This window comes from Carassius auratus, chromosome 43, assembly GCF_003368295.1.
Source record: "Carassius auratus strain Wakin chromosome 43, ASM336829v1, whole genome shotgun sequence".
Taxonomy (NCBI): domain Eukaryota; kingdom Metazoa; phylum Chordata; class Actinopteri; order Cypriniformes; family Cyprinidae; genus Carassius; species Carassius auratus.
Window position 1 is genome coordinate 153,950 of NC_039285.1, and position 10,488 is coordinate 164,437.

At 41.8% G+C, this 10,488-nt stretch overlaps 1 protein-coding gene across 3 annotated transcripts in view; it reads right to left on the reverse strand.

The window, feature by feature from the left end:
• Positions 1–8,651: 8,651 nt before the first annotated feature.
• LOC113061335 (selenocysteine insertion sequence-binding protein 2-like) overlaps positions 8,652–10,488 on the reverse strand; it is a 12,023-nt gene continuing 10,186 nt past the window's right edge. For all 3 annotated transcript variants that reach the window (XM_026230367.1, XM_026230366.1, XM_026230368.1), the window contains exons 17-18: positions 10,130–10,349; positions 8,652–10,053 (exon numbers count right to left, since the gene is read on the reverse strand). In XM_026230367.1, coding sequence (XP_026086152.1) covers positions 9,518–10,053; positions 10,130–10,349 — 756 coding nt within the window. In that variant the 3' untranslated portion in view covers positions 8,652–9,517. The remainder of the gene's footprint in view (positions 10,054–10,129; positions 10,350–10,488) is intronic.

Sequence of the window (10,488 nt, forward strand, 5' to 3'; positions counted from 1 at the left end):
ACTCGCTCGCCTCTGATCTCGCGAGAACCTGCGCGAACTGAGCCGAGCGCCGAAATCAGCCCGAGATTAATAGATTTTAAACGCTTTTATAGAAAAGTAAAATGAACAACATTAATCCGTATGTGGAGTTTATAACATATTCAAGATACGCACAGATGTCACTATAACTTTAAGAGGAAATAAGTATAAATGCCACTGATATAATACTATGGTACTGTCACAGCACCTTAAAAGGAAGGCTTTGTGGTAAATTAATTGCATCGGGAAAACTTGCTTTTTTTTCAACTTTCGCTTGCTGACAGACTCTGGCTCGGGAGCGCGCCTCATACTTCACCAGCAGCATCATCTCTTGTCCGCGTTCCCGGTCACGTTTGGCGCGGGCGCGCGCTCGCTGGCAGCACCTTCACTAGTGTAATGAGAACACGAACAATGCACAATGAGAGAGAGGGGGCTCATGGGAGACAATTTATGACTTTTACCCTCCAGACATTCTGCACAATACACAATTCAAACCACGCGCTGGAGAAGCATGTGCTCTCACTTACAAAAGCAGACTTTTTGGATTTCATGGTATTTTCTGAAGTATCATGTGAACACTGTTGGTGGTAACAAGTTACAAGTAACGCGAGTTACATAATCAGATTACTTTTTTCCAAGTAAGTAGTAAAGTAACACATTACTTTTAACTATACAAGATGAGTTACTTTTTCAAACAAGTTACGCAAGTTACTTTGTTTCTCATGTATTGACTGGCAGCTGTCATGTCCTCATGTTGGGATTAATGAGGAGTGAGTTCAGATGCGTTGTGTGAAGTGTGAACGTGATGATACTGTAGTTCTAGACTAAATGTCAACATGCATTTATTCATCTCACTGCACAAAAACAGATTCAGTATTCCTCAAATTCATAAAAATAATCAAATGCAAACTCGGAATATGAAGCAAACATGCAATAATTTAATATCTTAAGTACTAGCAATATACTTTATGTATTTAATCCCATTTTATTAACCAATGTCTGTCTGATGAACCAATTCAGCCATTCTAATAGCCTATGCAAAAATGACTTTAGATAAAATAATTTATTTCACATTTGGGGTGATAGGGCTTTTACGTTTGCCTAAAACAGAACTTTTTATATTAAAAACAAAGAAGCAAGCCCTGCCCAGATTTAAAAAGTAATCCAAAAGAAATGTAATGCATTACAAGGTAACTAAGTAGCGTAATTAGTTACTTTTATGGGGAGAAATGAAATATAATGCATTACTTTTAAAAGCAAGTTTGAAAAGCACTGGTACATGGCATCTAATAATACCATGTTACTGCATCACTGCATTGATGTAGCAGTGGTTTAATAAGGGTAAGACGTTGGTTACTGAATGTATAATGAGCTGTTGCATCCTGATGGGTGTTTGCGTCTGCGGTCAGAGGAGTGACCCGTCTGCATCTCAACCCAACAGAGTCCGGTCTGAGACTGATGCAGAGGAACACGGTGGGTGGAGAAACTCCTCTCGCTGGACCACACTGAAGCTCATGTGCTTTCAGAAGCAATCATCTGTAAAGAATGCAGATTGAAGTCAACTTGAAACAAACACCATTTGCTTTCTCAAGACATGCTTTTGATCTCATCGGTGTGTTCTAAACAAATGTTTTTCTGCATAATCTTTCATCGAAATGCAATCACTCGCTCATCCTCTCCAGATGACGGTCGTTACACTATACACACTTCATTTGACACTAGCGTTGAGAGCGCTGCATTCTAATGTTTGAGCTGCAGAAATGTGTACTTTGTGTTTATTAGTACTTGTTATGTTTAATTTGTGGAGGTGTCACCACAAATAAAAAAAAATCCTTGCTGTTTCCAATTCAATTCTGCATGCTCAAAAGAGGGTTATTACTGTTAACTAAAACTACAAATAAAACTATTAAAAAAATGTGTTCAATAATATAAATAAAATAAATGCTACCTAAAAAGTCATATATATATATAAAAAAGCACATAATAACAAAATAATTTTTTTAAAGTATCTAAGTTAATAGTAACTGAAAATATTAATTCAAACTCTAATAGTATAAAAAATAATTCTGTTGCTTTACTTATCAACCGCCTTCATTCAGAGACACTTTCACCAGTTCATCAGTTGAACATGAAAGAAAATCAAGACTTTACACACCGAATCTCATGCTTCACTCATAAATACATCACATATTGTTTAATTTAAGGTCAGGTGTCTTAATGTCAGTGTTCAGCAGGTGTGTCTCTGGGTCTTCGAGGCCGACTGACAGAGTTCTGCTCATTCTTCTGTGTGTTTACTTTCTCTAAGGCTCAGCTATGGCTTAAACAGATGCTCCAATATACTGACCTACTTTTGAGGAATTCACTTCTCTCTCTCGCTGCACGTGACCCACTAACAGCATCCCATTCCTGTTTCTGTTCCCGGCCTCGTGCGGATCGCAGACGGATGCAGGGACGGGGCGGGGGGGAGCGTGTGCCTCTTACTCAAACTTTCTCACACTGTTTATTTGCCTTGGCTCAGGAGCGACTGTGTCTCCTTTCATTTCCCGTGGTCTTGGACTCCAGGAATCGAGCGCTCCGACTCCCAGACGATCAGTGATACGGGAGGAGTATCTGAAATCTCACAGAATCAATCAGTATTAATCACTTCTAGATTGCTTTGATATCACACAGCGTTCAGGTTCATGTAGAGCCGCACACCAGGTGTTGAAGCATCCATTGAACCTTGAACCTTGACCTTTCCACTGCACAAAAGGTTCTTCAGAATATTACAGCATTGTGAACAAAAACGAATGGGTCATTTAAGAACTGAAAGGTTCTTTGGGGAACCACCCGTTTGGAACTTTTATCTTTAATTAAGAGTGAGTCATTAATCATGGGTCGTCAAGTTTCAGGATTTGTAAACACTGGCTTTGTGCTTCTTTTCTGGTGTTTTCACGTGGATATGCATTTGTGTTTCCCATCATCATCTCCAGCTGGAGCACGGATGGATGTTGTTCCAGATTCACACTCGGCTCATCTCTCCACAGAACATCTTCCTAAAACACTTGGAATGGTGGAACATAGGCTTCATGGCAAATGATAGAAAATCGTTTCTGATTGTGGCATCCCAAACGCTGACCCGAGAGGATCCTGCGGTTCTCTGGACGCTGCTTCAGGATCTTCTGTGAAGGTCTGGATGATTTTAGGCTGCGCCTCTGGAGAAACCTTGGCAGGCCGGTCGCTCCTGGGGAGTTTCAGCATTGTTCCAAGACTGCTTCGTTTCGACATTACAGCTCTCGCTGTGGGTCTGTTCAGATCCAGGGTCTTGGAAATGTCTGCGTAACCTTTTCCTGACTGATAGACTCAATAGGAGCATGTCATTTTTATTCTTTCATTTCAACTCTCCTTTGATCGGGTGATTTGTGCTGGTTGAATCTTTGTGAGGGTCAACTGCACAGTTCCACATGACCGACTTTAATCAATCAAATTAATATATTTTTACCAGCTGAGCTATTCACTGAATAGTTGTTCTGCATCATCCTGTCAAAGACACGAAATATAGATCAGTTCTCAAAGAGAACGTGACAATGAATGCGGTTAGAACAATGTTTCAGGCGTTCACTTTCAAGTCATAATGGAAAGATTGTGTTTATAATTCAATTGGGAAACAACTGGGGATTTTCATGATTCAAGTCTTGATTTTCCAAGTAACTGTTGGCATGTCACTGAGAAAACAGGGATTATTTTACATTTTATATTATTATAAATATAATAAATGTTATTATATTATAGAATAACGACTCACTTCAAAGTAGCTCCTTTAAAGTTAATTTATCTGTGGTTAGTAAACGAAAGGTACATTGCCATCTAATGCCGTAATTATGATTTCCTAGTTTGTAAATACACATTCTCATGAATGCATCATATGCATTACAATATTATGTTACAGTACTATATTTGCATTAGTTACTTTTTGTGGAAAGTAATGCTTTACTTTTTCTCGTTTGGGCTGGGCTTGTTTTTAAAATATAGTAAAGTTATATTTTGGGAAAATAAAGTAACTGGTGTTACTTATTTGAAAAAGTAACTCAGATATTTACTTGTAAACTTAAAAGTAATCAGGCAAATATCTGCAGACAGAGATGAGAGTGTCTTATTGAATCAGTCAGTCACAGGTTTGTTAGAGATGTCCATGATGTTATTTGGATGTTTCAGTCCCTGAGGTTCAATTCTCTCCTTTGACACAGAAGAGAAACACTGATGACCTCCCTTCACATTTTTGACCATCTACGGCTTGGAAAACTCTTGTGTTTTGGGTCGACTGGGTCTTTTGGCCAAACAAGCACCCACACACACACTGGTGCACATGTAAACATGCATACATGCATTCACATGTGCATCTACACACACACCGATGAGTGCTGTTTCCTGAACAGTCACACGAAATCATGCAAGACTGACCTGAAGAAGATATGAGGACATGCTGTCAAATGTCTTAAGATATTATTTCAAACTTTCAAATCTAGTGACTTCATACTTGGTGCCTTTTCAAACCAATTCTGTTTCTTGTTGGACTGATATAAATCAGTGTCACTGAGCCACAATAGAGTGTGCAAGACTGTTTCCGAGTACACATCAGCCCCCCCCCCCACCCAAAAAAAAAAAACTTTAAAAGACTTTATAGCTCACAATTGTGTTTATATCATGCAATTCTGACTTTATAACTTGCAACTGCATTTATATCACGCAATTCTGACTATATCTTGCAATTCTGACTTTATAACTCGCAAATGTGTTTATATCAAGCAATTCTGACTTTATAACTCACAATTCTGACTTTATAACTCGCAAATGTGTTTATATCACGCAATTCTGACTTTTTAATATGCAACTGTATTTATATCACGCAATTCTGACTACATCTTGCAATTCTGACTTTATAACTCACAAATGTGTTTATATCTCGCAATTCTGACTTTATAACTCGCAGTTGTGTTTATCTCACGCAATTCTGACTACATCTTGCAATTCTGACTTTATAACTCGCAAATGTGTTTATATCACGCAATTCTGACTTTATAACTCACAATTCTGACTTTATAACTCGCAAAAGTGTTTATATCACGCAATTCTGACTTTATACACTATCTCGCAATTCTCACTTTATAACTCGCAGTTGTGTTTATCTCACGCAATTCTGACTATATCTTGCAATTCTGACTTTATAACTCGCAGTTGTGTTTATCTCACGCAATTCTGACTACATCTTGCAATTCTGACTTTATAACTCGCAAATGTGTTTATATCACGCAATTCTGACTTTATAACTCACAATTCTGACTTTATAACTCGCAAAAGTGTTTATATCACGCAATTCTGACTTTATACACTATCTCGCAATTCTCACTTTATAACTCGCAGTTGTGTTTATATCACGCAATTCTGACTATATCTTGCAATTCTGACTTTATACACTATCTCGCAATTCTCACTTTATAACTTGCAACTGCATTTATATCATGCAATTCTGACTATATCTCACAATTCAGACTTTATACAGTATCTCGCAATTCTGACTTTATAACTCGCAATTATTTATATCATTAAATTCTGACTTTATAACTCGCAATTCTGTGATAAAAAATCAGAATTGTGAGATGAAATGTGGCAATAACCTTTTTTTTATTTTGTATTCAGTGGTGGAACCAGACTTCCGTATTAGAGTGTCTGACATCATCAGGTGATGAACTCACGCTCTGCATACGACCACGGCTCCAGAACCAGAGCATCACGTGTGTCTCTGATGTTTGAGGTAATTCTCTCGCTGACTCACACTGACTCGCCCATCGCACATTACCCAAGACAAATAACGACTCTCAGATGATCTCATCCAATCAGTGTGTGTGTGTGTGTGTGTGTGTGTGTGTGCGCATCCACATCAGAAGGGCAGACTGACAGATGCAGAGGGCGACGGGCGGCTGATGTTCACAGCTGCACAATCTTGTTTTCCTGCCGTCTGTAATGACCCTGACAAAAGCCCCAAAGTGGTGAAGATTAATGCACACACACACACACACACACACACACACGTAGCATACTTCTCAGCGTGTGTCACTGTTGGCTCTGGATGAGTTCAGAGTCACGTCACACACGATGCTGACAGACTGCCAGTAAGAATCCCAACAGCTCAGACACCTGATGATTCAATCACAACACACACTCGTGCAGCACTTGTGATGATCACACACAACCACTAACACCAAGAAACAAACACTGAACACAAATGCACTTTTTTTAGACTGCAGGAACTTAAAGTCACATAAAACAGAAGTTTTGACTTGTATCCAAGTAAAACGGCTTCTTGAACAAGAAAAATTTAAGGCCAGGACTTGATGTTGTCCATTGGGAATTGATTGGATCGTTGTGTTTTGTTAATTGCTGTGATCTCATGTGAGTGACAGGTCACTGGAGGAAAACACAGAGAGTTTCCTTCTTAGAGTTGATGTTTTTGATTAAAGGGCACGTGGATTAAAGGACTAGTTCATCCAAAAATGAACTCTTTCTGAAAATCTGCTCACCCTCAGACCGTCCAAGATGTAGGTCAGTTTGTTTCTTCATCAGAAATGTAACACTGCATCAGTGTCTCTGCAGTGAATGGGTGCCGTCAGAATGAGAGTCCAAACAGTTGATAAAAACATCCCAATAATCCACAGCACTCCAGTCCATCAGTGAACATCTGGAGAAGACAAAACCTGAAACACATCCAGCATTAAGATGATTTTAACTCAAACACATAGAGTCTATAATCCAGAATAACACTTCCTCCAGTGAAAAAGTGTTCTGGTCTGAATCAGGAGAGAAATCTGCACAGATCAAGCAGCGTTTAAACAACTGGATTTTTTCACTGGAGGAAAAAAAACTGATGGCACCCATTCACTACAGAGCATCCAAAAGTCTAAAAGCAGCCTGATGTGTGTGTGATTGTTTGTTGTCGTCTACAGACGTGTTCAGTCGTGTCTGCAGTGAACTGATGAACACAAACAGTGTCACAGCTTGAAGCTGAATCTTGTGTTTCATATTTCAGGCTGTAAATGTCTGTCTTTAGATTGTTTTTCAGCAGATTCTGGATCTTTTACGAAGCAGCCAGTCGCTCACTCATAATCAAAAGCATGAATTCCAAAAGCATTGCTGGCCTTGGGAAGTGCATGCTGGGTAATAACGCCACTTCTCAACACTTAATGCACTGGAATCTCATGATTTTGGCATTAATGCAGAATTCAAGATGCTTGAGATTTAAAAAACCAGGAATTATTCCAGTGTTTGTTCCAGCACTTTCAGACACTCGGCCCAGAGCCGCTGTGAAACATTCACTCTTCTGCATTTATTTCTTACAGCTGTTTGTGAAACTAGTGCTTTACAGTCAGCGTGGGTTAAACCGTCTGATGAGAGCTGTGCTCTGACTTCACTAGCACATCTGACTGAGAAAACACCCAGAACACCCTAGCAACCGCATAGCACAACCCCGGCAACCAGCCACAACAGCCCAGCGCACTGATATGAGCGCACAGAATCTGAGGAGCTCTGGAAAGCCCCAGAGAGAGAGAGAGAGAGAGAGAGAGAGAGAGAGAGACAGAGAGAGAGACAGAGAGAGAGAGAGAGAGAGAGAGAAACAGAGAGAGAGAGAGAGAGATTCTGAAGAAGTGTGAGATGAATGTGAGCAGCTGTGTGACTTCAGCCTCCTCCACCCAAACTCACACTCAACACGAATCATTCTTTCGATCTGGAAGCAGTTCTTCTGATTCAAAGGCTTTCTGTCATCAAATCCAAGCGTCTCTTCTGTGTGTTTCCTGTTTTATTCTGACTTCAGATCTGTGCCAGCTTTGTTCTCCCAGAACTTCAGACAAGAGCGCCACCTTCTGACTGCAAGTGTTTCAACAGATTTCACCAAGTCTGAGATCAGCACTTTCTGAACACACACTCCTGATCAGATCAGTGAGGTTGTTCTAAAGAAGGTTTGGGATCAGAGCGGTTTGAAATGTTTTTACAGGAGTCTCTTCTGCTCATCAAGGCTGCATTTATTTTAGCAAAAATACAGGAAAAAATGTAATATTGTGTAATATTATTCTAGTGTAAATCATCTGTTTTCTGTGTGAATCTGTGTTAAAGTGTAATTTATTTCTGTGATGCTCCGCTGTATTTTCAGCATCATTCCTCCAGTCTTCAGTGAGGTGAAGAGAATTCTTCACAAATATCACAAGTCTCACTGATCCCAGACTCTTAACAGTTTATTTAAATTTATTAAAAACGTCTGCTGTAATGATAAAACTGCTGTTTTTCAACTTCTGGGAAAATATCTAAACAACCAAGTCAAATAATGTGTTAAAATAATTTCATTCTTTAACTCGACGGGTTTCAGAAAGTGAATGTTCTAATGTAGTTATTGATCACAGAACAAGCTGAGAACCTCTCCTCAGTTAAACACACAATACTCACAATATATCCACGTCTACCCTGCTTCTTCTTCAGCTGTTGAGAGAACCAGTGAAAGCAGGAAACATGACCTCAGCTCAGTTTTAAAGCTTTCTTCATCTTCAGGCAACAGTTGTGCTCATAACATCAGTTTAATGTTGGATATGAAGAGTGATACAGTGATAAGAGTGAGTTAAAACCGTTTAATTGCATTAACGATCAGAGAACAGTTACTGCACGTACAGAACTGCTGGAAAACACACACACACACACACACACACGTCAGAGAGGCGTGCTAGTTTCACATTAGTTACCAAAGCATGTTCACATTTATATGTACATAGTGCAAAAGACACGCGATGAAGATCACTCCAAACACACACACACACACACACAGAGAGAGAACGCTGCTACAGAAGCTTATTGCACCGAGATCCTGCTCCAGAACATCCACGGTTTCACCAGCACTGATCCTGAACACAGACATTTACCATCATCACGAGATCCTTCACGAGGAGCTCGACTACAGCTGCAGGAGAGAGAGTAAACCAGGTCTCACACACACACACACACACACACACACACACACACACACGCGCAACAGACCCATCAGCACCAGGAGGAACATTCAATCCGAGGACGTCCTCCCGATCGCTTGAGTTCAAGAGCGAAGACAAGAATATTAGAAACATTCAGACATGTTATTTACATGTTTGTTCACAACCCATGTTTCTTTCGTTTGCATTTCCTGGTTAAAGAATCAGAGTCACACAAACGCTGAACCAGTTACTCGCTTTACAAACGTTATTTCTTCAGTGGATGCTCTTCGTCCATGTAGAGGAAGTCAGTGGGCTCCAAAACGTCTTTGTTTATTCTCCAAAGAAGGTTTGAAACAACATGAGGGTGTGTAAATGATGAAGTCCCACTGGTGTGTTTGTGTGAAGCTTCTGGAGACGTGTGTTATTCACGGAGAGTGTGTGAGTGTGTGAGGGGTTAGAGTCCGGTACAGTTTCCTGAGTCAGTGTTTGTGGGCCGTGTGTGCTGTGACCTCTCATCCCGTGTGTGTGGACGAATCAGCCGCGTCCTTGTCGTCGACCGCCGGTTCGGTGAGGTCAGAAGAGTCGAGCTCCTCTTCATCGCTCATCCGCTCTTCCTCGTCCTCCTCCTCGTCGCTGCTGTGTCGGCGCAGCTGCATGTTCTCCAGGGTTTTGGAGACCCAGGACTCGACCCTGGGGCTGAGCGGTGGCAGCTGTACAGAGAGTGGCTCGGGCGTGTAGTCCTCCTCCTCTTCGTCCTCCTCGTCCTCCTCCTCCAGCATGCCGGGCACCAGTGTGGAGGTGGTGGAGGTGATGGAGGAGTTGAGGCGGTCTCTGCAGCTGCCGTCCAGCGAGCCGGTGTCTGTGCTCCGCTGCGAGGCGCGCTCCAGCCGGTCGTCTGAGCGGGACTCGTCTCTCTCGGGAGCGCGGGCGGCTGCGGGGCTCGGGTCAGGGCTGGCTCTGGGCGGAGAGCTGACCACACGCTGCTCTCTGCTGACCGCTTCGGTCTCTGGAGCGTCTGCGCTCTCCACCATCGTCCTCCAGTTGGTCTCTGCAGAGAGAGAAGTGAAGGTGAGCTCACAGGCTGTGACAGACTGCTCTCTGGAGGCGTTAGGAGTGTGTCGTACCGTACTCCTTCTCGTTGACCTCTGAGATGGGCTCGGAGATGACGCTGCAGAAGGAGATGGCGCTGGCGGCGGACGGGTTTCTGGAGTGACCCATGTGGTGCGGGACCTTCTTGACGTTCTTCAGCGCCTCCTCGGCCTGCTCCTGCTCCAGAGCGCTCACCATCTCCTTATACGCCCTCCGCGCCTCCTCCGTCAGAGACACCAGCTGATTGAACAGAGTCTGAACACACACACACACACACAGTCAAGCATCTGGCAGACGCTTTCATCCTTACATAGCATTTCATTATAACTTTGATCAGTTCATGCATTCTCTAGAGTGTGTGTGTGTGTGTGTGTGTGAGAGAGAGAGAGAGAGA